At 38.4% G+C, this 27,669-nt stretch overlaps 2 protein-coding genes across 3 annotated transcripts in view; one reads left to right on the plus strand and one right to left on the minus strand.

Annotated features, from left to right (window-relative positions):
• LOC137298590 (uncharacterized) overlaps window positions 1-8,567 on the minus strand; it is a 32,580-nt gene extending 24,013 nt beyond the window's left edge. For both annotated transcript variants that reach the window (XM_067830895.1, XM_067830889.1), the window contains exons 1-2: window positions 8,492-8,567; window positions 1,631-4,187 (exon numbers count right to left, since the gene is read on the minus strand). In XM_067830895.1, coding sequence (XP_067686996.1) covers window positions 1,631-4,187; window positions 8,492-8,556 — 2,622 coding nt within the window. In that variant the 5' untranslated portion in view covers window positions 8,557-8,567. The remainder of the gene's footprint in view (window positions 1-1,630; window positions 4,188-8,491) is intronic.
• A 181-nt stretch (window positions 8,568-8,748) lies between these two features.
• LOC137283737 (protein starmaker-like) lies at window positions 8,749-26,942 on the plus strand. Its single transcript, XM_067815407.1, has 8 exons — window positions 8,749-8,802; window positions 12,440-12,511; window positions 14,132-14,234; window positions 15,896-15,963; window positions 18,562-18,631; window positions 19,410-19,619; window positions 20,103-20,312; window positions 22,976-26,942. Exons 1-8 carry the CDS (start codon window positions 8,768-8,770, stop codon window positions 24,761-24,763), a joined length of 2,556 nt encoding a protein of 851 aa, XP_067671508.1. The 5' UTR covers window positions 8,749-8,767; the 3' UTR covers window positions 24,764-26,942.
• Window positions 26,943-27,669: the final 727 nt, after the last annotated feature.

Raw genomic sequence — 27,669 nt, forward strand, 5'->3', positions numbered from 1 at the left:
ATATTTGAAGGGCAACACGGCATAGAAGTTGAAGCAATAGCAGGATGGGGAACAGATGAACCGTTTGCTCATTTAGCTGCACCCCTCCCCCCAACCAGACACAGAAGACAAAGAAGAACTCTTATTCTCCTTAGTGTCTTTGTTTGCTATTTATACCCCCACCTGAATTAAAGATGTGTAGAAGATCATAACGGCATGGCACATCTTGATCGTATGGGAAGAAAAGGCCTGACAAACTTTGCAGACTTGATTATCATGCGCTTTTCAGCTAAACAGTGCAAGCACACCAAGTGTCGATCCTGAGGCGGCAATATCGCACTACAGACCACACACCCTCAGAACTGTAAAGAACAGAACCACGCTATGACTTGTAGCAACGACTGTTTTGAAACACACAGTATGCACACATACATTTTTCAGTATGCATAGGTGTTACTTAACTGCAAAGCTACATTATTAACCCTACATAAGGTAAAGTCATGTCATGCTACATGTGTGCAAAACATACAAACATATGCAAGTAACCAACAACATTACTCTACATAGCTTACTAAAATGTCTTTCAATGGACATGCAACCATTCTTGCAAACAACAGCATCCAAATGCTGTGAGATGCAAGGTTGATGGTGAGAGTTATCTGCTCTTGGCTGTAAGGGGTCTTATAGGGCCCCCAAAGGGGTGGTCTCACAAGACAAAAAAGAGTTGCTTGTTTTCTAAAATATTTATTGAAATATTGTTACACCTGTCATAGGCATTTTAAAATGAACATTTTAATGCTATATATAACCCAAGGAGGAATGCTTCTGAAAAAGAATTTACAAGTTGTCAAACTTATGCTTTCACACGTGAAACATGTTGTCAAACTTTCCTGCTATCTGAGCACCATGTCTCTATCGATGCAGCGATATGACAATGTCGTTGGTTGTTTCTGAACTACACGAGCTGTACAACACTTCACACATCAACAACGGAAGGAAAAAGTTGGTGAGAATAGAGACTGATTCTATTTCTCAACAACAGTTTGACAACTATGATGTTGATGGTGAGTTGTTGGAACTTTAGTTTGCCATGTGAAGGCTGCTTTGAACATTACAATAGGTTATAAAACAAACTCATGGATATAACAAACTTTGTTTCTTGGTCCTGGCCATCTGCATTATGTTTGTCAAAACATATATGACAAATCAGAGAGATAATGAACCACAAAGGTAGTCCCTCTGAATTAGTTACAATCAAACTCTACCGTATTGGAAAAAAATTTGTATGTCACTGTCAGAGATGGAAATAACTTCAAAATTGCTTGTGCATTCCAGTACAATGGCACATGTAAATTTACTTCCCTCAAAATGTTTTCCTCTATACCATCCACTTTTCTTGCTGATTTTTAAAATAAACAATATAATTCACATTAGAAAGTCAACTGGACACCAATACAGCATGACATACAAATTTTCTTTCCCGACTATAAAACTGGTACGTCAGTCAATGGGTTATTTCCACTAACAAGTTAATTTAAGGTTTCTTTACTTGTTAAAAGTGACATTCATAAAAGAAAATACACTTGGATAGAATTCACTTTGCAAAAATCAGTTCTTAATGTTAAGAGAGTTGTTATTCAAATGTTCTTACCGAAGATTCGACACTACACTCCGTCTCACTGACATGGTTGAATCCTGTGAAACCCCCTGAGTCAGCCTCTTTTTTCACTAGTGGTACTTCTGGCACAAGACGGGGCATGTCATTCACATTATCTTTTTCTGTCTTTCGCTGAAGATCAGAAATGTCGGAGGAGGACCGTGGATAAAAGGGAGCTGTGGGCGGAGTCCGTTGGCCAGGCTGGTTCGAGTTACTGTTGATACTGTATGACATGACCGGGACGGGCGCGTGGGTGGTCATTTTGACTGGGAAGGTGAATGGGTTCACTTGACTTGGTGGCAAAGGCTTGGTTTGGTTTGTTGCTGATTGAGAGGCTACCTGCTTCTCCAAAGCAGTTGAATATGATTGGCCCTGGCTTGTAGATGGTAAAGTATGTTGTATGTCATGACGAATATCTGTTTTATGCCCTTTCTTCAATTCCTGCTGCCCTTCGTGTGGATGTCGACGAGGTGGAACACGGACTCCCTGCGCTTGTGAAAATAGTACATTTACTGGCCTGGCTTCTTGAGATGAACTGTGAGCAATGGATGATGGTAGCACTGTGGGCATATCGATTTGTCTTTGTAGTGGAGATGGGACACATTCATTGGCGTATCTGTGGTGTGTTTTGGTGAGATCGACAGCAGGTTGTCCTGACCGACATGTGGGAGGGAGTTCGGGGTGTTTGTGAGCTGGGGGAGGAGAGCTGCCCATTCTCTGCTGCTCCGGGGTTTGAACTGGGGACAAGTGACCCCGGTAAACTGATGTGGGTGAGGGTGAGAAGCGTCCAAGAGGTTGGGTCAGGACAGACCCTTTGTCCTGGCTGTGGGGACCTGGAGAGACATGGCCATGGATCTTGTGACCTGAGGACACAATGTTGCGAGCTGGCACTGGTGACACCTTACCCTGTGCAAGAGGCACAGGAGATATGTGTCCCTGTGTTCGATGCCCTGCATGGGAGGGTGAGGGCGTCCTGTGGATTGACTGTGGGGAAGAAGAGTGTCCGTGGGTTCGATGTCCTGCATGAGATGGGGATGGAGTTTTGTGGATTGTCAGAGGGGAAGAAGAAGGGTGTCTTGCATAGGGTGAAGGGTGTATGTGCTCTTTGGATGGTCTACCTGAAGACAGAGAAACAGGTGAGGGTGTGCGTCTGTGACTTGGATGATGACTTCGGAGCTCCGCTTCTAATCTTTCAGCCAGTTCACGAGACATCTGCCCTTGATTGTCTCCCAATGACACAATGACTTTCTGTGGACCCTCAGATGAATGAACAATTCTAACTCCCGGAGGTCCCTCTCGGACTGATGGAATTGACCCTGATAATGACACTGTGCCCACTGATGATATTGGTGGAGCACGACCAAAAGATTGCGAGTAGACAACAGTGTTGGGAACACTGTTCAAAACAGAGCTGGTATACAGCGGCATGTTTAAGTCAGTTTGCTGTGCAGCTGAACTATTAGCCGACAATGCTATATTATGACCTTCTATGACAAAACCCCTTGGTTCTTCCTTAATTGGTCTTCCAGGATGAGGCACATGGCTCCGGCGCGGGGATACAGAACGAAATGGAACTCCTTCAACAATATGAGATGACTGAACACTTTTAGGAGACCCAGACCTGAACGACACTGCTCCTCTTTCACTGTCTGGAACTTGAGATCTCAGGGTACTTTTAGGAGAAACTGACCTGAAAACTATTCTTTCCACGTGATGTTCATGAGATACTTGCCTACCTTTTGGTGATACAGATCTAAACGCAATATGCTCTGCTGGTCCTTCCCCTGGTTGGACACCAGGTGGTAGCCTGCTCTGTATGTGGACTTCCGGCTGTATAATGGTCTGGGGCTTTCGTTGCTTAGATTCTTGTAAGTGTCGTATTGTCTGACTGCTGAGACGACCATGAACCTCTTGTTCCCGAGATGGTGGAACATTTCTTACCACGGTTCTGTTTGGAGGGGATGGTGAACTGCCCGGAGACTGTGTCAGCTTGCCTGTGAGGGCAGAATGAAGCAGGGGTGGGGGATAACTTTCTGACAGGGCCGACACAACTTGCTGTGTGATTCGTGACGGTGATATATCTCTGCTTAAAGAGGCACTCTTTGTTTGTGGGGGTGATGGGACAAAGGATCCCACAGGGCTTGTTCGGCTAGAGATGGGGATCACTCGGTCTTGTGAGACAGGGCTCCGTGCCATTAAAGCTTCCAGTGTCGACTGACTGGCTTGTGACTTTGGCATTATGTCGCTTAAATCATGCCGGTGCACGTCTTGCTCTTTTGGTTTAGGAAGTGATGTTTTCGGACGCTTCTTATGATGTGCTGCTTCCAGCGATGAGGTAGCTGTTGAGTATTTCGTGGAATCAAAGGGTGAACTTTCATGAAAGGTATAAACCTGCGATTCTGAACCACTTGGTTGAAGTTTTGGCTGGGATTTTGAATGGTGAGATTTTTTCATCTCTTTATGCCTGTGTTTCTCTGTGTCTTTCACTCCATTTGAACCACTGTCAGTAAAGATATCATGGTGGTGACGTGGGGCAGACTGGATCACCATCCTGTGAACACAAGCAAGAGTGAGTGAGTATGGAGCTATGCCACTTCTAATTCTAGCAATATCATGGCTTGGGACACCAGAAATGGGCTTCACACATTTTAACCATGCAGCACATCTAACACAGTTCCTCGACGTAACAAATAAGCGCTGTAACTCTTAGGCTACTCCATTGCCCCACACAAGCAATTAAAATTAGGGGTGTATCGATGCACTGAACAATCGGTTGATCGTGATTTTGAGCCCTAAGAGAGAACTGAAGTGATAGGTGTATGAAATAATGATCAAATACATTGATAGTTGCATCAACCAACCATACTATCCCTTTAATTTTTTTGTTTTCTACATAATGTTAACTAGCAAACATGTTCTGTGCTACTAACTACAATTCAGATTAACCTCTATTTGCTGTAAGCTACATCATTTTGTAATGATATTAATCGGATGTAAAGTTACCCCCCTTTACCAAAATGGCAGCTAAAACTATTCTTAAAAAATTCTAAATTGTACACAATACAGCATATAAGTCAGCGGTATGGGAACACTTTGGATAAAAAGTGTTAAAGTGGACAAGCTGCATGTTAGAAAAGTAAGCTCATACTGAAGTTTTGTAGCAATAAAACAAATTCAACTGTTCATGTGACAACCCTGACTGTGCTAAATGACAACACTACTCTACTTTCATCATAAACAAGACATTTTGCATGCCATTCTTTAATAAACCTATCATCAGATGACTTAGTGACTCAGGTTGAAAGATGGGATAACATAAAAGGGGAAATGCTCTTAAATCTGCACATGTGGACTCTCATTTCTTCAGAAGAATGGTTAAGTTGGAGACCAAGATAAAAAAAAGAAAAAAAGAAGAAGAATTATCTGCCTTCACCTCACTATTTGAGTCATTTGAGAGCTAATGTGAAATACTGCCATTTGCCAATTATGTTAACCTGTCTTTCAACTTGAGACACTGAGATATCTGATGACAGGTTTACTTTGTGAGATTTCTTGATACTTGCAGTGTCATCATGTTCATAGTGACAAAAGATTATTTCCCTCTTTAAATCTACTGTGTCTGATAAGGTCTGATAAGGACAATTTGTTGATTGACAGACAAAGCTGGGGTGAATCGAAGAGTCTGCAAACCACAGTAATTAATAGTATCAAATCATGTGTGAATGTGTTGGCTTGTGGTCAAACTGTATTAATACTAATTCACATTCACCGAGAAGCTGTCATGACAACCTGACAGGTGCTGGCCTGAAAGTCACAAGGAATAAACTACTAACCACATTTTATGGATTAAGCAGAAAGAAATAGGCAGAAAATGGCAATTGATATGACATCTGAATTTTGTCTTAACTATCTGAATTAGTGAATAGTTACTGCAATAGTAGCTTACAATAGTCTGTTGACATCACAATAGTAACATGCAATAGCTTATTCAATAGTTCCTTTGATCCCATTTGTCACCCCTAAGCAAAATACAATGTAAAAGTATAAACACATGAGTTCAAAGCCATAAGATAAATTCCAATTAAATATTGAAACAATAATATTGAATTCATGTATGAGCTTTTCTTAAATCAGATACACATAACTCAACAAGTGTGAGTCTGATGCTCCTTGAAACGGCTTTTCATTTATAACATGGAGTGCCTGTCTAATGTATGAGGTAGGCCCAAAGTGATGCACTTTGATTAAACATAAAATCACAGGCATGATGCTGACAAACGTAAATAAATTGTGTGAGTAAGATTAGTTTTACATACAACAATCTTCCAGCTATGTGGCGGTGGTATAAATAATCAAGTCTGGACCAGACAACCCAGTGATCAAAAGCATAAGCATCACTCTACACAACTGGGAACTGATGACATGTGGTCTACCTAGTCAGCGAGCCTGACCACCTGATCCTGTCGGTGGCCTCTTATGACAAACATGGGTTACTGAAGATCACTTCTAACCCAGATCTTCAAAGGTAGACAAACTTAATACATAACTGGCACACCAAGCTGAAAACCCAGTTACAGCATATTGGTGTCCTCAAGGACTCAACTCTTGAACAGCTGTGCCCCTGCACGCCTTGCTTCAAGAAAACAATATTATTGCAGAGAAAAATACATGAAACAGAAAAAGAAATATACTTTAAGATTATGGTCCTAAAAAATGCATTTAGGTGAAAAGAGTTCACGCCAGAAATAGCCACTTCTTGTTATCGACGTTTTGTTCATGTAACCATGGCATCTAACTTTTTCACACAATTTTTGGAAAATGAAATATTAGAGTAACAATACTAACATCCCTTGCAGCACTTGTTATGTGAATTAATGTAACACTTTAATAGCCAATACCAATCCAGAATCATGAAACCTGTTCTATACTAGAAACAAACACTGAATGAACAGCATGTACAAAAAAGAGCATCAATATTTTCTGGCAAATAAGTATGTCATAGAAACAAGTATTTCAATTCTGCACACATCCTTCCTTACACAATCACAGTTCCTAAGTCTAAATCTCAGCTGTCTTATATAAAATGCCACCAGTGACCTGTTATAGATATTTTAAAGCAGTGCTAATGAATTTACTCTTTATGCACAGTCCCTAATTATTCATGTTAATTGTGCACCTGAACAATAGCAGATCATTACCACTACATGCTGTGGATGGTAGGCTTGACTGCTGGGTTCAATTACTTTGAATAACCCCAAGGTGGTTAAACCTGTGAGTACAAACATGTCAAATGCTTAATGAGTTGTATTTGATTTTCAAGGACATTAATGGCATTTTAGGATTTGGTATGATGAGGATGAAGACTTTTACAGATATATAACTTCTTTCTTGCAGTGGATGCGACATTTTGGTGTAAATTCTAACACCATTATCAAGCAAAAGATGCACAACATATGCAAAACAAGAAATATATACATCAGATGTGAGTTTATACAATAGAGGAGGTTGAAGTATAGTGTGTTGACATGAGGCTTGATTGTGATAAGAGATGACAAAGCCAGTGGGCAAGGGTGGGTTATTCTTGATTATTATCTTGAAGATATTAATCAAGGAACTAAAGCATAGTGTCCTTGTCAAGCCAGTTGTAATATGTTATTTCTTCATTTTGCACAAATTTGTAATCATTTGAAGTTCTTAGTCTGGGGGTATTTTAACACTTCACTGTTTTTGATGATCTGTTCCAAGCACAAAAGCTCCTGCTTGTTTTATGGCACTGCTAAGGGCAAATTTTAATTCATATCAACTAAGGCATAATATTAGCTATAAGTTATAAGGAACATGATTTGGAACATTCTTAATTTACATTTCAAAATTACTACCGACTTTACTGCAGAGTTTGGCAGTATAAAGTACTCTGGCCAAGTCCTTTTAATTCACTGCATTATTTAATATGTTTACAAAAATACAACTACAGCAATATCTAACAAACATATTTACTCTTTGGATATCATTTTCTACTGCATCTGTGATCAAGAAAAATAAGGTTAAAATCTTGACATGCTCTAAATCGAGGTATTGGTTTCACATGCTCAGTTGCTAGTGAATTAAATCTTTAGAACCATGAGAACAATGGTCTTTTTCTTTCCAGCAATATGAAATGTAAGTATAACCCATCTCACACATTTAAGTGTAATGACGTAAACCTAAACTTGCCCACTGCAATAATTTATACGCTTATATTTAAAAATGGTTAATGCTCTCATGTTCTCTTACTTTACTGTAGAAGATACAAGTATTAACATGATTAACTAAGCAGGAAACACATTTTCACAATACTGTAACACAAATAGCTCATGAATCACATGACCATGGTCAGATGTGATCATCACTTGAAACAATACATAACCATATGTTTATAACAGGTAGCAGATTTCTGTAATCACTGGTACCTCTATACCAGCTATCCTTCATTCGTGAGAACTTTGTACTAGCCAAAAAGTGTCATGTTTATTATTAGCACAACTTCCCAGATGTCAAATCTCCAACTAAATATAGACAGCGCATTCACCTACTAATATACAATGTAAACTTGGGAAATCGTGAACAACGTGTGCCATACCTTGTTAAGTAATGTGCAAGCATCGACCTAGGAAAGTGCATTCACTAACTTCCATATTTCACCTTAAAACGTTGTGTTACTGATGACAGCGGCGTGGATAGCAATACACGCTTCGCTGACCGACTTTCCTCTCATGCAAACAGCATACAAAACCATAATAATGCAAGAAGTAACAACTGCCTCGGCTGCATAAAGTACATAAAATTGCCATAGCATACAAATCAAGTAACGCTTACGGTCGCTTGTGATCTGAACCATCCTTAAGATTGTGGAAATGTTCTGATGTTTTTCTGTCCGCCATTTTGTAAACACCATTAAACTGCGGGATTGGAAAAGCAAGGTGCGCGTATTCCTGAGTGAGCCTAACAAAATTACTTGGCAATTTGTTTTCTCCTTAAAAGTTAATTGACAGGCAAAACCATGAATCCGAGTGGAATTTTCTTTTTATTAGGACTATCATTGATAAATAGGACCAATATACGTCATCTGCATTGTTACTGCAGATCGTAAACATGGCAGCTCGCAGTGACAGCATCGGACCTGACAGGTCAGCAATCTCAATTTAACAAGCGTGCAGAATAACCTACTCGTTAATTATATTGAAATAAGCATCCGGTTTATAGTGAAATATATCTGCGTGTTATATTTAGATCAGATGTTTTGAAATATGTGTAAATTAAGAAGGAGTCTGGTTTCAATTGAAGCAGGTTTCGAAGTATTATGCAATCTGGAGCTGAGTTGGCGTCACGTTGACTGTTCCTATGGCCTTTGCTTGATGATGATTGTGTAAAACTATATCATTCTGATTATGATGCATGCTGTTACTGTTGTTTACTCTACTGAACTTTCTGGCTTCTCACCACAATCTGGCTGAATCTGCGATGTTATTAAACTTGTTATAATAAAGAAAGTCAGTGAGATCTTCTCGTGACGGAACTTTACTGGTTAGCGACCAGTTATCGCTGCGTACCACTTCCTCGATATAGCACATGCACAGATCTGACCGCGCCAATTTCATTGTTTTTCCAAGAGGAATTTTCAGATAAATGCTGTATACCCTAAGACTTTTCCATGGTTAGTAAACAAATATTCAAACCAATAGATAGAAGTTTGTTTTTCTCTGTAATTGTAATAGCAGGGTCGGGGGATGTCACATGATCGATAGGGTGGGAGTGTAACTTGTAAAAAAGTCTTAAAAAGTTACACCAACATATAACTTGCATTTCTAGTTACAAAGCAACATTCTCCTGTATTGTTTTGTGTAAAATTTCACATAAAAGATACAAACAGGTCCACTTGAACATGTCCACTTTTTTGTCTGTCTTTTTCTTCTTCTTAATGACATCCGACATCTGCTAATCTGCCCAGATTTCAGTCCTTGTCAGTTGAATTTGTGATGTAGTGTGAACTTTAATAAAAAACACTTACCAGATTTGCATATTGTTTCAAAAGACTCAAACTAAAACAAACTCCATAACTGTCATCCAGTTATTTCATTCAAACTTTGGAATGACATCGACCACAACAAAACACAACGAACCACTTAAAATCTTTTATTTGTTTTAGTTTAAAAAAAACATCAAACAGATACAAATCTTATTAAAAAGTGATAATATCGACTGCATTTCTTTTATTTACTTTACAAATGTCTACCAATCTATTGGTATACATATATGTTTTGTCTACAAAATTCACCAACAGCCAGTACAAGTTAATATAAAGAGGAAATACATCTGTTGGTCCAAGATCGGAATATCAGTTAAGTTGCATGATTTACAGTTTGGATTCCTTTCACTAATACATATCCTCAAATAAAATTTCAGTTGAGTATGACAATTAGAAACAATGAGGTGAATAAAATGTCCACAAAAATCAGCTCATATCAGCATTCATGCACATTCAAAATGAGAGTAGGGTTTGCTCTTTCAAATTTCATATTTAAAATAGATTACCATTTATGAAATGTGCTCAGTATGTCAAGGTTAGGAAGACAATAATTTATTTACGAATTATATGTAATATTTGGTGAATAACATGAACTATTCGAAAGTTGCGATAACTGTTACTGTTACATGTTTGGAAAGCACAATATGTACTACTGCGCTTCCTGTTGGCCACGTAATAGAAAAACACCATTGGTGACTGTAAACAAGCAGAATACATCGGTGAATAGCTAATCTATCACCATGGAGACTTTTACTTCATTTGGTTGAGGTACTACTGGGGAAGCTGCGAAAGACCACTAAAGTATGGCGATAACTGGTCGCTAGCCAGTATATTTGGAAATTGAAGCTGAGGGCACTGAAGTAACACAATGAAAGCTGGTAATAACATAACACATGTAAAGAGGTTACAGGCATATCATTGAGCTGAGTAGCAGATAAGAGTTCCTCCTGTTCCCCCATCCAAAATAATATTCATAAATTAATATATACAAAAATTATGAACAAACAGAAATTATGACAGAACAATTACTACTGGCTAGCAACCAGTTATTGCCAATTTTTCATGGTTTTTAATGATTTGCTCCATTGTCTTTTAATATAATGAAACAAAATTTATCTTGATGATGGATTAGCTATTCACCAACGTTTCCAGATCATGTTTCACCGAAACGTAGTCAACAGGAAGCGTGGTAGTGTATGTTGTGCTTTCCCATCAACAAACAAGACCAGTTATCACGATTTCTGAATTTTTCATGTTATTCACCAAATGTGACATAAATTAGGTAATCAAACTATTATGTTTCAAATCTTGACATATTGAAGAAATTTGTTTTTAAAAAGAGATATTTAAACGAATCAAAACTCACTTTCATTGTGAATGTTGATGGATGCTGATGTAAGCTTCCAGGTAAGCTTGCACCTTCATTATTCGAATGGTAGGCAATATCAAGTATATATGTCCACTTGATACTGCCTGCTATTCACCTGATGAAGGAGCAAGCATACACTCCGAAACATCGTGTTCTTCTCAAGAAAGAAGTTGACATCCATAAATCTACTAGTCTAGCTTTTCTTATGCTTTCCACTTCTAAATGCCCTCTAATTATTTTTTTAGTCATTGTTTGCAATTTTGGTAATGAATGTGAAAGAGTTTTAGCATTATGGGTATGTTTAGACAAATGAAAATCTGCATTTTTCATGAACTGACCTATAATGTCATAGATTTGCAACATAGCAAGGATGATTTTCATTCAATTCTCATCATATATGAAATGTTGCCTTGACATGCCCCCGACGTATGTGGGTCTAGTCTTCCAAGGGAATTAATATTTGTAACGTCTAGAATGTAAAGTACGTGAGTGACTTTAATTCTCATAGCCTATTGCTTTTGTTACATGCCAATGTGTGAAATATGACGGAAGTACAAGTCAAGCTGTCTATGTAAGCGCTACAGACAGGTGTTGGTGATAGCTGGTACACACTGATAACTGGTCGCTAGCCAGCAGAAGACTCACAAAAATAACTAAAAATTAATTATAATATATAGTGTTGAAATCATTCTGTTACCTCTGTTAATTTACGGAAGAAAGAAGTGGGAGAAAAGAACATGGTGCTGAGCATAAGTCTCCTAATTGTACTATGCAGCCACCTAGGAAGTACTTTCTGTTCATGGGGCCTATGTACGAAGACATAGAATTTTCACACAAGACAAATGATACCCTTACCATCTTAGTTTGCTGACAGAGCTAACCTCTTTGGTCATGTGGACAAGGCATCTGACTTCAGGTCAGAAGCTCTGTGTTTTAAATCCCAGTTCAAAATCATTTATTGCTACAACATTTGCTTAATCCTTTGTTAAATAATGGGATTAAGACCATATCACCAAGATCCCTAAGAATCTGTGTGGACCTGGTGTCCCTGATGTCCTGCTTGGTTGATGTTTTTATGACTGAGTGAAACTCAGACATTGTGTTTAATTACTTTTACCATCTACTTTTGCATAGATATTTCAAACATCTACGCATTTTAATTTTTGTATTTGCAATCAAACACAAACAAATCTGTTTTGAAAGACATGAATCTGACCTGATGTCAGTGCCGATAAGCACAAATCTACTCTACAATGCACAACAAATGGTCTATTTGGAAATAGAATATAAGTTACAGTCTTACAAGCAGTCTGTCACAAACTGTTCATCTGGGTTTATTCATTTTTTATGACGCACATTTTATTTGCAGTGTCCTGCAGGAAGAACTTGATGTCCTCAGGGCAATCTACATCCATGAACTGACAGTTGATGATGGTGAAAGGTGAGATTTGACAGACATGAATTCATTAGTTTTTACTATTTGAATCCTTTTCTATCACACAAAACACAAAAAAAAACAGGTAATAAAATGTGATCCGTCTGTCTGTATGTCCGTGCACATTTATCTTTTCCAGAGCAAAACTTAAGTGTTCAATAATTCTTCACCAGACTTGGCTCATATATTGGTCTACTGGTGTACTGGTGTCTTTTGATAGTTTGGGAATTCCGACTAAAATAATATATTTTTGGTGTTTCCATGGCAACAAGCTTGACTTCGTCTGAAATTGGTGGTAGTGCTCTTTCCCGAAGTAAAACTCAACAACCATTCACTAATTCTTCACCAAACTTACACATAGAAAAATCTGATGGTGTACTGGTGCCTTTTGGTAGTTTTGGAATTCTGAATAAACTATTTTAGGCATTTCCATGGCAACAAGTCTGACTTTGACGTAAGTTGGTGATAGTGCTCTTTTCTGGAGTAGAACTATCAAACTGTTCACTATTTCTTCACCAAACTTTCTACATAGCTTGGCCTACTGGTGCCTTTCGGCAATTGTTGAATTCTGATTCAAATAGTTTTGCGTTTCCATGGCAACAATTTTGACTTAGACTGAAAACTGGTTTTTGTGCTCCTTTCAGGAGCAGAACTTTAAAATCTTTTGTTACTCTCCTTACTCTTTTCTGTATACACACCAAAACTTTGGCATAATCATAACTTGTAGGCATGTTCATGAAGGGTATTTTGATGTTGTGGGAAATAGTGATGACTTTCCTTCTTATTTTTTAAATTATCAAGTGAGAAAAACCCACAGTTATATGTCCATGTGACTAAGAACTATGGAGTCACAGAGCTAGATTTAATGCCCTGTTACTTGCACTGGTGCAGCCCATTGCTGCAATGTGCAACCTAGCTATTTGCAAAACGTGTATTTCAGTTTGTGAGTGGGTAAACTGGTGTTAGTAATTCAAAAGCATATTTCTTTCATTACACATTGCAATAAAAGCAATGTATCTGGAATTTGTCAGGTTCAACTAGGTTCTTAACTGAGGTTGCACTTGGTGCAAGTAGGTTAACATCTCTTAGATCGAGCCCTGAGTCATGATAAGTATTAAACAAAATATGACATATTTATGAGGCTGAAAACATGATATACAATAGGAAAATTGATTTGAAAGTCTAGTGTGAAGGAAGGAGACAGAAAGACATGTTTTGGAGACGAAAGCTGATATATATCATAAATATTATTATTTGTGAACACAGGAGAGAATTGTAAAGTAATTTATTATAATGACCTAAGTGAAAATACATTTTGTTATGTTTCATGGTGACTGTTGATCATTGCAATATGGTTTATATTATTTAAGTCTGAGGTTATATGTATATGGCAAAACAAATGTTCAAAAATATAATTAAGTGAAAAATGTGTCATCATGCATATTCATAAGCAGATACTAGCTAAATAGGAATGAGAAAATTTTATATTTAAGGTATGATTTATTGCCATAGTTAGTGACATGTATTGCAGATGTAATGATCGGTGATCCAGTACTTCAGGTTTGTTTATGTAAGTCATGATTCACAGCCTCTTGTTTCAGTGGGCCTTTATGTTCTGTATTTCAGTGGCCAACCATCTGTATTGCATCTCAATCTGCACCCAGCAACGGGGGACGATGTCACCAAGCAGTTTGTTTGTATGACCCTGGTGTTCAAGCTCTCAGAAGCTGTAAGAGTCTAATTTTATCGTTGTAACTCAAGAATGGGTTACTGAATCAGTTTAGTTTTATCGTTGTAACTCAAGAATGGGTTACTGAGTCAGTTTAATTTTATCGTTTCAACTCAACAATGGTTGCTGAGTCAGGAATCATGCACAGTGCATGCAGTCTAAGTAAACTTAGTCTCAGTATTATTCATTACACTCCTCTACTGAGTCTAACCAACCCAAGTAAGAGATAGCATCAGGTAACCTTTGAGACTGACCAACCAGAACACAGCTTACCAAATAGTGAAAGTGAACATTTGCACATACCTTTTGAACTTTTACCTTGAAAAGATTTGTACCAGAATGATTCCGAATGCTATTTTCCGTACGATCGCTTCTGGGTGATGCAGAAGAAGAACGCTACAATACTGCCAACAGTGAGTGAGCAGTCGCTGAAAATAGCATTTGGTTAACTATCTGTGATTTTTTTGTTGAGGGATTGGTGTCAGCGACTGGGGAAAATGGCGGACAATAGCAAGGACATAAGACTGCATAAAACAGGGTGTGATCAAAACACACCCTCTCATTGGTTGGCCCTTGCTATCCACCATTTGTGCCAAAATCGTTTATTTGAGGATCAAAATTGGCTTTCAGTCAACTTGTAGAAGTGACAATAAAGAACTGGTAGGTGTCAGTGTCATGAGTGGTTATCGATAGGCCAATCACCCATGATAGTGTTTAGATGGACCTTTAATCAGTTGCATGCGGGTGGGGTACACCAAAGTGTCCGGTTTTGCCTAGATATAGTGTACTGTGAAGCGTTACAAGTCGGGGGGCATCTAAAAATTTTCAAGTTTTAAAAAAAAATCTTTAATCCTCACAATGACCCGAGCGCTTGTGATTATGTTTGCAACATTTCATGCAGACCTTATTTGGATCTTTTACATTGGATCCTCAATATTTTCATTTAATTCTCAGAGTTGGTGTTTGAGTGTGAAATCCTTCTTCAACTTGGCTATGTCTGCGAACAACAATTCTCATTGGATAATAAGACCAGGGTCATTTCATCACTCAGACAGCTTAAGTTGGCGTCAGACTTTTATTCTAGCTGTATGGAACTGATATAAATAGGTATACAAATATCGAATCAGATAGTGATAATTGTTATCAAAAATCAAGATCTCAAATTTGATTTTTGATGAATTGAACTGAATTGTTCAGGCAAAGTGGGGACGTGTTAGAATTGGTCAACAGCAAGCATTGCTGGCCATATAAGGTGACTGAATGGGTCTGGTAGTCAGACTAAATTCAATGAAAAACCATGATGGGAAATGTACCTGCTACATTTATATGAGCTTTTGTTATGTGTAGATTGCTATAATTAGATATAAGCTTGTGTCTTGTTGTAATGGACTTGTGAAAGTCTGGCGGAGAAAAAGCCTTCAGCAACCCATGCTTGCCATAAGAGGCGACCCTGCTTGTCGTTTACAAGAGGATCAGATGGTCAGACTCGCTGATTTGGTTGACACATGTCATCGGTTCCCAACTGTGCAGATTGATGCTCATGCACTGGATTATTTACCGACTGCCAGCATATAGTTAGAATATTACTGAGTGCGACTTAAAACTAAACTCACTCACTTGTTGTAATGTAATGCTACATGCTGTGTTTTATTGTCTTTCAGTACCCAGATGAAATTCCTGAAATCATTATCAAGAACCCAAGAGGCCTTGCAGAAGAGGAAGTTCATAGGTGAGATGTTGCTTGTGATGTGAAGGTTCCTTCTGGCAATGAAGAGCTATCATAAGTGCAAGCTAGTATTATCCCCAGCATGAAGTGGGGATTTTGGTTTGACTTAATGTATCCCAGAGGGGACAGATTTTCTCAGAAATGTTATTGATAGGGACAACAAATTTAGTATGTGTTTTCTTGACATGAATGCCTTGTTGGAGTACAAAAATGGAAACCATGTTACAGTTGTTTACAGAGATATGGCCGTTGTTGTGTTTCCCCAACAGAGACAGATTTTCTCTGAAACTGTCATACTTAGGGAAACCAGATTTGGGATGTACTTTCAGGATTCAAATGCCTGGGTAGACTTTGAAAACAGAAACTGCTATGAATTTTTATTGAGTTATGGCCCTTGATATGCATTTCTTGACTTTGTGCATGTTATTCCCGATGGGAACAGATTTTCTCAGTAAATGTTATGGACAGGGAAATAAAATGTTGCGTCTGTTTTCAGGATATGAATGTCATGGTGGAGTTAACAAACAGGAACCAATTAAGAACAGATAACTATGACAGATGATATTGATGACCATGTCTTTTTGTTGAAAAATGTAACCAAATATTTATGACTACTTGCACCTTGCATGTTAAAAGAATCAGTTTGTGATTGACTAAACCTCATTTGTCCACACAAAATTGATGTTGAACACTCTTCTAATAGGTTTGCTATTCTGCAACATTGATCTCTGAATTTTGTGTAATTGGTTTTCACGATTTTCAAGAAATGCATCTGTCAGTGTATGTCACCTGCAACTTGGTTTTGTATAATGCAACCTGGTTTGGTATAGTGCAACCTGGTTTTGTATGGTGCAGTTGGGTTTTAAAGTGAAACCTGATTTTGTATAGTACAGTTTTGTTTTGTATAGTACAACTTGGTCTTGGGGATATATACTCCATCCCAGACATTTCTAGAAGATTGTTCCATATTTGCAGTAATGAGAGTCCATATTGCTTTGAAAACTGACAAAGAGTTGAACTTGAACTTACTGAGTGTTACAGGATTATAACTTTTGTATGCAAAGCCATTAGGAATTTCAGTATTTCCCAATATATTGATGCATCAAATAATATTCTCACGCAACATGATCTGTCATACACTTGTATAAATACATACAGTGATTGGTAAAGTCAGGGACCATGGACCATTCATTCTCTTCACACAGAAGTTACTTGCCATATCTTCCTATGAACCTTTATTCTGATACAGCCCTTTCATGTTGTTTGTGTTCAGGATTCATGACTGATTGCAATCAGATTTAGTTGTGCAGTCAGTGATGTTGTTTCCAAAGTGGTCATTTGTTTAGAATCGGTAATTCTCATATGCTTCGGAAAAACTAAAACTTCTTCACCAACGCGATGCGCAAATGTTTCTTCTAGACAGAACTCTGTAATGCAATGGCATCTTCATTGCTCTCTTTGACAACACACAAGTCAGCCATTAAACGTCTTGTGTGTCACATCCACACAAGTCCCCAGCAGAGGAGGGATGTTTGTGACTCCACATTTGCTTCTGTTAGTGAAGTTGGATCTTAGTCAATGCAATGCATGTTCTGATTGGATAGAAAGAAGGGAGATAATTCTTGTGATATTTTGCAGGTAGGGGGTTTACTGAGAACAGAGAAATATGGCTGTATGAGAACAGGGTTATGTAGGAAGGTATGACAAGTAACTTCTGTGGGAAGAGAATGCAGACCATTATGCGCATTAGAATACAAAATGGTCCATTAAAATTTTGAAGTTTACTACTGATACAAGTGCAGTGTCCCATTCTAAATTCCGAAAATGGCTTGAATTCCGTATCACAGTATATCCAAGGGACCGATCATAATTTACAGCAAGATGGTAAGATGATGATTTTTATGGAGGGGCATTTACAAGGTTATGACACCTCCACCCCCTACCCCCTAAAATTTATGTACAAGGTGCAGGGTAAAATGTTCAAATATAACTGATAGTCCCCTCCAACACCATCCTTCTAGTACATGTGCACAAACCTGATGACCCCACTACCTCCCCAGAACAAAATGGGTGACCCTCTTTAAAGACATTCATCACACCCCCATTCCTCCATCCCCTCATCTCCACCCATGAATTGTGAATGGTCGCTTAGCATACCCATTCATTAATTCTTTTATTAAGTAACGGTCCATGAAGATCCGGGATAGAATAGGTCTTCAGGAACCCATGCTTACCATAAAAGGTGACTCTGCTTGTTATATGAGGCGACTAATGGGATCGGGTGGTCAGACTCATTGACTTGCTTGACACATATCATCTTTTCCAAGTGGCACTGATTGATGCTCATGTTGTTGATCACTGGATTGCCTGGTCAAGACTGGATATACATACCACCGTCATATAGCAGTATATTGATGAGTGTGGCAAAAACTAAATTCACTCACTCACTTATTAGGAAACCTGTATTCTTTGTAATAGCTGAATGAAACAAACAACAGGGGTTCATTCAAGCACATAATTTAATCGCACTGTCTCATGAAATCAAGCAATGCTTCGATGTATTGTTTTACCCATTTACTGAAGTATTGCTGTCTACTTCAGACTACAGGAGGACATGCATGTCCTGGCTAAAGAGAGGAGTGGAGGACCAGTGCTGTTTGAACTTATTGAGGTGGGCAGTTACTTTAAATGTATAAATATTCCCTTATCAAGGCTTATACCAATTTCCTGCCTCTCCCTTTGCTAGAGGACGATCGAAAGATGTGACTAACAGGATGGGTGGTCAGGTTTGCTGACTTGGTTGACACATGTCATTGGTTCCCAATTGCTCAGATCGCTGTTCATGCTGTTGATCACTGGATTATCTGGTCCAGACTCCATTATTTATAGACTGCTGCCATGAACTCACTCACCCTTTGCTAGAGATATAGTGGCTATTTTCCATGTTGTATTCTCCAAGGAGAGAGGAAAATCTCATCTGTCTCAGCCCACAGGGTGGATGAGAAATTTGTTTTTCTGTGGCAATCCAAGTTATCCTAATAAAGTTTGTAACCTTTTTCACTAATTTTGGCTTGAGCTATTAACCCTTTGTTCATAACCATTTTTTATTTTTCCTAAATGTTGGGTAATTTGCGAAATGTTTCGATTAAAATAACACCCCCTGAACTTGTACATGATCTTTGGGATCCACTTCCAATTTGTTCATCTTGTGTCCATGAATGTCTGTCAGCGTAAAGTGACACCAACCAGCCTTAGATCAGGAGGTGTTGTAAGACACAATGTTGGTTTTGGGTTTCAGGCTCACATGTTTGATTTATTTTTTTTTTAAATTCTCATTTAATTACGTCAATGGAGAGATGCTTTTGATGTACTCGATTGATTGGCACCAAATCACATGTAAGTGTTGCAAGTTGTATGGATGTCAGATGAAAATATGTCTCAATTTGCAGATGGCGAAGGAGATCTTGACAGAAGGCAACATCCCACGGTGCCCATGTGTTGTGTGCTTGGAACACTTCCACGAGGGAGACCTGTTTACCCGCACCGACTGCTACCATTACTTCCACATGGCGTGTCTGGCCCGATACGTGGAACACGCTCTCGCACAGGAGCCAGAGGTCAAGGTCATGCATCTCAACAATGAGCACCAACAGCCCAAGGTAGGGGAAACCTTGAATCCAGATATTCATTTGATTTTTCAAGGGAACTCAGTATAATTGCATGCAAAATTAAGACATGGTGCATGTGTCCTAAAACATGATTAGAAAATGATCTAGTGAGAATCTAAAATGCTGATGTGGCAATCCATATGAAACAATGTTAGTGTCCATTTCTTAAGTCAGATGGCAAAGAGTCTCCTTTTATAATTGATGCTAGTTGGCCTCACCCAACCCTGTCCTGCCATGCCATGCCATGCCCCACAAAACTCTACCGTACCCTGCAAAACCCTACCCTTAACTTGCCCTATCCTTGAAAACCCTACCCTACAAATCCTTGCCCTACCATACCCTACAAAACTTTACCCAACAAAACCCTACCCTACCCTACAAAACCCCACCAAAAGAAATGGCCTCAAGACAAATTGCTTACTTTCTGGAAATCTACTTATGAAACATGCAACTCCTTTCCTCCTCTTTGTTCAGGTGGTGTGTCCTGTATGTCGAGATGAGATCACGTACGACCTTGACGAGTTGAAGGAAGCCCCAGCTGTGGATGCTGATGACATCCATTACACTCCATCATCTGCTGTGAAGCAGCTGCAGAGGGACATGGCTGTTCTGTATGAAAAACAGAAAGCGAAGGGTGGGATCATTGACCTGGAGGCGGAAAAAAACAGGTTTCTTGTCAATGAGGTAAGCGTTTGTGTCATGAGTACTTGAATTATATCTCCATTAAACTGATAAACATGAAATGCCTAACTGACTGTAGTGGTTGAACTGTTGGCTCGTCACACCAAAGGCTGAGGTTTGATTCTACATAGAGGTGCAATATGGGAAACCCATTTCTGGTGTTCCCCGCCATGATATTGCTGGAATATTGCTAAAAGCGGTGTAAAACCATACACACTCACTCATGGTGAGTCATGATTGGTATATTTTGAAAATTGTACTGACATCTTGGGGAATGGCTTGCAATAACAGCCTTCAAATTCTCTGCAACAGTCAGGACTATAAAGACTGGATTTTTCTTGCCCTGATCATAAGCTAGTCATCTCTGGTGAATTATGGAGGCAGGATTATGTATTTTCATTTGTGTAAAGCTTGTTTGCTGCAATGAGGCAGTGGGGTAGCCTAGTGGTTAAAGTGTCTACTAAAGTGTCACTGAAGACCCGTGTTCGATTCTCCACATGGATACAATGCCTAGGGTTGCTACATGTACTAAACAGGAGTAGACTTTAATAGACTGAAGTTGTGATCAGGATTACCTCCTTTGCACTGTTTCAATTTTCAAGCTGGACAATTTGTTAAATGTTAAATTCACTGATAAAGAGTATGGAGGTGCATTAAGGGGTGTCCCATGTTGTCATATTGCTGGAATATTGTCAGAAGAACCTAAACTAGGGCTGTGTATTAGTAAATAAATTGAATTGCAATATATTGCGATTCAGTAACCCTTCATGTGATGATACATATTGCATTATCTAGCCTCATGTAAGAATGTCGAGTTTTGACTCGTCCACATGACTCTGATAAAATACCATGTACATCCATCACGATCCACAAGCAGGAGTATAAAAGTCGTGTAATCCTGCTACAAAAGTCATATCACCCCGCTACGCATCGGTGATGATGCAAAGTGAGAAAAGTGTGCATCGACAAGCCTTTAGTAACATGTGGTTCAATGAGGTCAAACGATCAGCTGATGTCAACATGGCAGCAATGAAACGTTTTGCCACAACATCAGAAAAAGAAAATTGAAGCAAAACGTTTTAACGTGTTGTGTTGTTTTGTTTTGATTTAGGAAAAACATTCAGCTAGATGAATATGTTATCACATCGTGTTGAGGGAAATACGGGGTTTTATCAGTCACTCGTAAGGTTGTATACAACCTTACTCGGGACTGATAAAATCCTGTATTTCCCTCGACACGATGTGATAACTTATAATATATTGGAGTTGAGTTGAGTTGACTATGGTTTCTGCCACTTTTAGCGACATTACAGCAATATCAAAGCATGGGACACCTGAGATGGGCTTCGCTGTACACATGTAAGGAATCGAACGTGGATCTTGAGCATGACGCACGGGTGCTTTAGCCATTAGACTACCCCACTACAGCATGTGAACATTAGTGCAGCTTTGGATCCTAGTTCCTTGAAGAGACATAAAATATATGTATGATTATTTCATGAAGATGGCTGCAGTATCACTAATATACGTGAAGTTCATTGCTCCACAATATCAGGGATTGACTCGGGCCACGATATCGCAATTTTCTCACATCAGTTGCCATAAAATTGCACTTAGATTTTATCGTCAGTGATTTAAAAACGCATCCTCCTCACCTACACAAGGGGAAATAATAAAGTATTAAGATATATTTTACGGAGAAAATCTTTGTAGTTTTGTTGTTCTGTCAAAGATATTTCTGTTGCTTTATACCTATTTTGAAACTTCAAAACATAACTATCGGTATGGAACCACGAACATCGTTACTCAGTGCTGTACAAACGAACTGCGCTGCAAGGAGTATGGTGAACTCTCATCCTCTCAGTACTGTGTTACTTATGCACTGTACAACGCTGTACACAGTTTGTGTTCGGAAGTTATGTTCTGCAACATCATGCATTGAACATACTAATGATCAAGTAAACTTGTCTTCATGTGTGTTTACGTGTTTAGTCATTCAAGAGCGACATATATTTCTATAAAGTATAATTGTCAGTTCAATTTTATGACGTGTAATTTGTTGCAATTCATGATTAGTTGACTTGAAGTTGATTAAATACATAACAGTGTTCTATTTGTCATCAATTCCTTTTCGTGTGAATGATCATGAACAGTTAAATCTCAAAAGATTTTTAAAAAATCTCATGTTTTTGGTCCTATGAGCGATTTTATCTCATATCTTTTCTGAGATTTATCCCTGCAATATATTGGAAAATCAAGTGTTTGACAGTGAATGACCTTGTCAGTTGTGCATGTCAATCTTATTTTCTACATTATAAGCCCCTAAACCTTGTCAGTTGTGCATTTCAGTCTTATTTTCTACATTATAAGCCCTAAACATGTATATTATCGTTCTGAGAACAGCTCAAAATGAGGTTGCATAGGAGAGATATTCTATTTTCTCTCTAGGTACAAGATTTAGTGCTGCCGATTTGAATAACGGGCAAAAAGGGCAAGTTTTCTGAGAATATAGAAAGCTTGGTTTACAGTATTCTATAGGCCATATAGTCCCCAGATTTTTGTTTGTTTGTTTATCAATTCAATTTATTCTATTCCATGAATATGGATAAATAATCTTTTGAATAGAATGTTGACAAAGATAATGAATAGTTTCCATTTGTTTCCAGGAAACAGTCGTGAACCTTAAAGTAGAAAAAGAAAATACAGTTGACAATGAACCTGTGACATCTGCAGATGCAGATACCAAGTCGGAAAAGGCAGGTAATCGGCATCGTCACAATGATAGAATTGTTGCCAAATATAAAGGCTATCCCAGGAGAGACAGGCCAAACGGTGGCTATCAAGGCAGAAAGAGTCCCAGTGGTGAACATATAAACTCAGCAATGGAAAGCAAACAAAAAAGGGGAGACAACTCCCAGAAAGTGGAAAGAGTTACTTCCCTTGATTCTGAGAAGAAATCCCAAGATGGTTGGCGAAGAGAAAGAGACAACAATTTTGGTAGAGAGAGAAGAAAAGAATATGGTGGAGGAAGAGATAGAGATAACTGGAGAAGAAGAAATGATGGAGAAGAGAATCAGAGAGGTAGCTCGGGTAGAGATCAGAGAAATGGAAGGAGATTTGACGGTTATCATAGAAATGATCTTGGAGACAGAAAGGAAAAGGGGCGGAATGATCCCTTAGAGGGGGGAAAGGATACTTTTGATCACTCTGAGATGTCTATTGAAATAGTAAATGTTGAAAAAGATAATTCAAGACCAAAAGGAAAACAATTTATGAGGAATAAAAATTCAAATAATTCAAATGAAATGGATGATGTTGAGTGTAGTGTTGAGAAATCTGTAGGTAAAGACGATCCAAGTGAGGATAGAGTTGTATCCCCTGAATCAGAATCAGGGATAGGAACAAAAACCAAAACAGAAGGAAGAAGTCAAAACTACAACAACAGACCCAGGAGGGAAAATGAAAACTATGGGAAGAGTTCTAGTCAGAGAAACTGCCCAAGGGAGGGAGGACGAGGAAGAGGTCGGGGCAGGGGCAGACGACAGACTCAGGGCAGAGATACTGATCACAGTGAAAACTGGGATGGGGAAAGGACTGATGTTGTTCCTTCAGGTATTAATGGGAATCGAGAATCTGACAGTGGAGAATCCTTTAAGAATGACGGTCAAGAGAAAGGTCATAATAGGACAGATGAGAGGAAATTGACTTCTGATAGCAGGAACAGTGATGAGACAGTGGAGGAAAGTGATGTCAAGGCTGATAGGAGTCATCAGAGCCAGGAGCACAGAAGAGTTGGTCCAAGACATGACAGTCAGAGAAGAGAAGTGTTTGATGAAGGACAGACAAATAGTGACAGGAGGCATGGGAATAGCAACTGGAGAGGTGATAGATATTACAGTAGCAAACATTCTGGAGGAAGGAACAGAGGTCGAGGACGAGCTAGTTTGGTCAGGCAGGGTCAAGGACATCTGGAACCAGGGTCATCCACCACAGAAAACTGGGACAATGAACAAATACACGTTCCTAAATCACCAAACCATGATTACAGAGGCTCTAAAGCTGGTATTAGTTTTTCAAGAGGTCAAGGTCGAGGTCATTCAAGGTCAGGTCAAGGAAGAGCAAAAATTGAAGAAAATGTTTCTTACAAAGGAAAAGTAATGAAAGAATACAATGAATTTAAAAAAGACAAGAGATATGACAGTAGGTATGAAGGAAAAGAATATCATCGCACAAAGGATCATCATGAGAATTCTGAATTTTCAAGAGAAAACACTAACCCTTCAAATCTTGAAAAAAGGTCCAAAATACAGGGTCCTCCACCAGGCATTAATTCTCCACCAGGCATACATATAAAGGGCCCTCCACCCGGTTTCAATGCTAGTTCCGAGAAAACCAAAATATCCAACGAACAGACCACGCCTATCAACCCTCCACCTGGCTTTGATGTCAGATAACACACACTGTATGTATTTTCAGTCAGGAAATCGCTTAATGTTGCTTTTACTTGGTTCTTGTTTTTATGTAATTTATTTGAAAGATTTTTGGGTTTTGTTCTTAAACATAATCTCATTTATGTTACAGTTGTCTCTGGGGCATTCGCTGTACAACATATTATGCATAAATGGTGTCAGCAGTATGTATATTAGATTTGTTGTAACTTGAAATTAAATTATTTGAAATAAATGTTAATATAATTACTATATCATAGATTGGAGTCATCCTCCATATGTCCATGGTATATGTCCCGATAAGTCTCCATTATACCCTGGATGCTTCTAAGGCTAACCCTCCCTTGGCTGGCTTTTTATCCAGTCAGGTGTACACGCTGGAAAGTTGAGCAAACCAATCACAACTCACTTTCCCTTACATTATCGAACCAATCAAACTTGGCAACATCAACCATGCACAGGGTCTCTGAAAGAGGCAGAAGGAGTTCTTGCATATATATTTTTTTACATTTTCAGACCTATCAATGTGTCTGTATGATTTCCCAAAATCTGAGTTGCACTGAAAACAAACCTTTGTGGCTGTGACTGCTATCTTTATTGACACTGGCAAGTTCATTTGTAATGGTGGCTTAGCTGATTGGCTACTGTGAGAATGCAGAGCCAGCAAAGGGAAGTAGTAAAATTTTCGGGCCGAGCCGTATATGCATTCAGGGTATAGTGGAGATTCATCAGATTGATCGGAGTATGATTACAGCAAACTAAACCCATGCGTCTTTCATTTTAGTTTACATGGACAGTATTTTCATCCATATTTAATGATCTGGGCCTAGATTCATGAAGCTTTTGTAGAGCTAAGACAGCTGTTAGTGCCACACATAAGCATTACTTTACAGCTTTCTTAGCGCTAAGAAAGCTTAAGAAATCTACTTCGTGTCATCAGTTTAGAGATCAGTAATTTTAGTTCATGGTCACAGGTTTGAAGTTCATTGTATTTGGCATTACTACTTGAATATTGTGTCAAGTATTGTATTTGATATTAGCCTCAAGTTCTCATGGTTTTGTTTAGTTTATTTATGTCTGTATCAGCTGATTCAGGACGTGTATAAGTTGTACAACATGTACAAACTTATAGAAGTTTTATCATGAGTCACTGAAACCAGAATGCATTTACAGGGTGCGAGTTAAGTATACTTTAGACTCACTCAAAACATTCGCTATGTGTTTTGTGTATATATATGTATCGTTACCTTGAAGATTGAATTCTGTGCTAACGTACGAGAACCAACTGCAACCATATGCCGATGAAATGCATGGGAACACCTGCATTTTTGTTTAAAATTTTCTAAAGAATTTGGCAATTTTCACTGATTTTTATTATTTATCAAACTCATGACAGTAATAATTTCAATGCATTGAAGCTTTTTTTACACTACACCAGTTCATGTGTAAACAGTACTTTTAAACAGTATGGAATATTTTGTAAAATTTTGTGTAGAACATTTGCCTGAAGCAAGTGGCTATATTTAAAACTACAGTGTGTCTATTGGCTGGAAGTAACAAAGATTGTTACAAGCATAAGCAAGTGTGTACTCATTACTCAGTCATATTACTGAGATCTATAAACAACGGTAATGCAAAATTGAAACACAAGCTTTCATTCAACATTATCAATATTTTGAATTTAAGGAAACCCAAAATGTTTGTTAGTGTTTGTTGTTTTACGCTGCACTCAGCAGTATTCAAGCTATATCTGTAAATATCAAGTCAGGACAAGACAATCCAGTAATCAAGAGCATGACCATGAATTTAAATATGGGGTGTAATGTCATGTGTCAGCATGTGTTTGTCTGATCCCATGATCCCATTATTTGCCGCTTATGACAAGTATGCTTTTCTGAATTCAGTTCTAACCTGGATGTTGATGCAAGCAACCCTACAATGAAAATCAGATAAGGAATTTGCAGGGCAAGGGTTTTACTCCGAAGTTAGACATGTCAGTGTTAGACTGTGTTTTCACAATCCATCATGAGGTGAATGGACGCTAGGACGGTATATGTACTTGTTAGAACACTGTTAGTAAACACTGATTGTTGATTAGCAATAAGGACACGGAAGCTATTTGTTAAATTGGCACTTTATGTGTCTCAAAAGCTTAAATATAAAGTTGCTATTCTCAAAGAAAAAATCACTTTTATCCACCTAAATTCTACTGCTACACTGATATCATAAAGCGTGTTTTATGTAATGAATGTAGCAGTAAAAATATTCATTTCCTCACAGAATTTGTTCAAATTTGAAGTATATGCTAATCATAACATTTAAAAACAATAGATGATTGCAAAAATCTAGTTTTTAATTTTTGAAAAATAATGTCCAGAAAGTGAGTGTCTGTTAGAGTGAGTGAGTTTAATTTTATGCTGCACTCATCAATATCCCACCTTTATCCACTGATCAACAGCATGAGCACTGATCTGTGCAGTTTGGAACTGTTGACATGCGTCAACCACGTCTGACCACTCAATCCCGTTAGTCACCTCTTACACAGGCAAAGTGTAGCGCAAAGGGGGTTGGGCAGCATAAAGAATATGACAATTGTTCTTATATGCAAGCAAAACAAGCAAAAGTTGGCAATGTACTACCTTCGCTTCAGGTCGATAAATATTTTTCATGTCAAAATAAAATGTTGGCCATGGTCAAAGGTATGCTCCCATTTCCTCACTTGGTTGTTTTCTCAGATTACCCACCCCATGTTTAATAATTACTCATGTGTTTTATTCAACATTTTAATCACAACTCGTGGTATTCAGACCGTTCCTTGCCTCCATTACTCCTGCCAGCTTCCGGGTGAACAGAGAGACGGAACAAGAGAAAGCAGAAATTGAAAAGAAATACCATTTTGCCTAATTTTATCA

This window comes from Haliotis asinina, chromosome 1 (genome assembly GCF_037392515.1).
Source record: "Haliotis asinina isolate JCU_RB_2024 chromosome 1, JCU_Hal_asi_v2, whole genome shotgun sequence".
Classification (NCBI taxonomy): Eukaryota; Metazoa; Mollusca; class Gastropoda; order Lepetellida; family Haliotidae; genus Haliotis; species Haliotis asinina.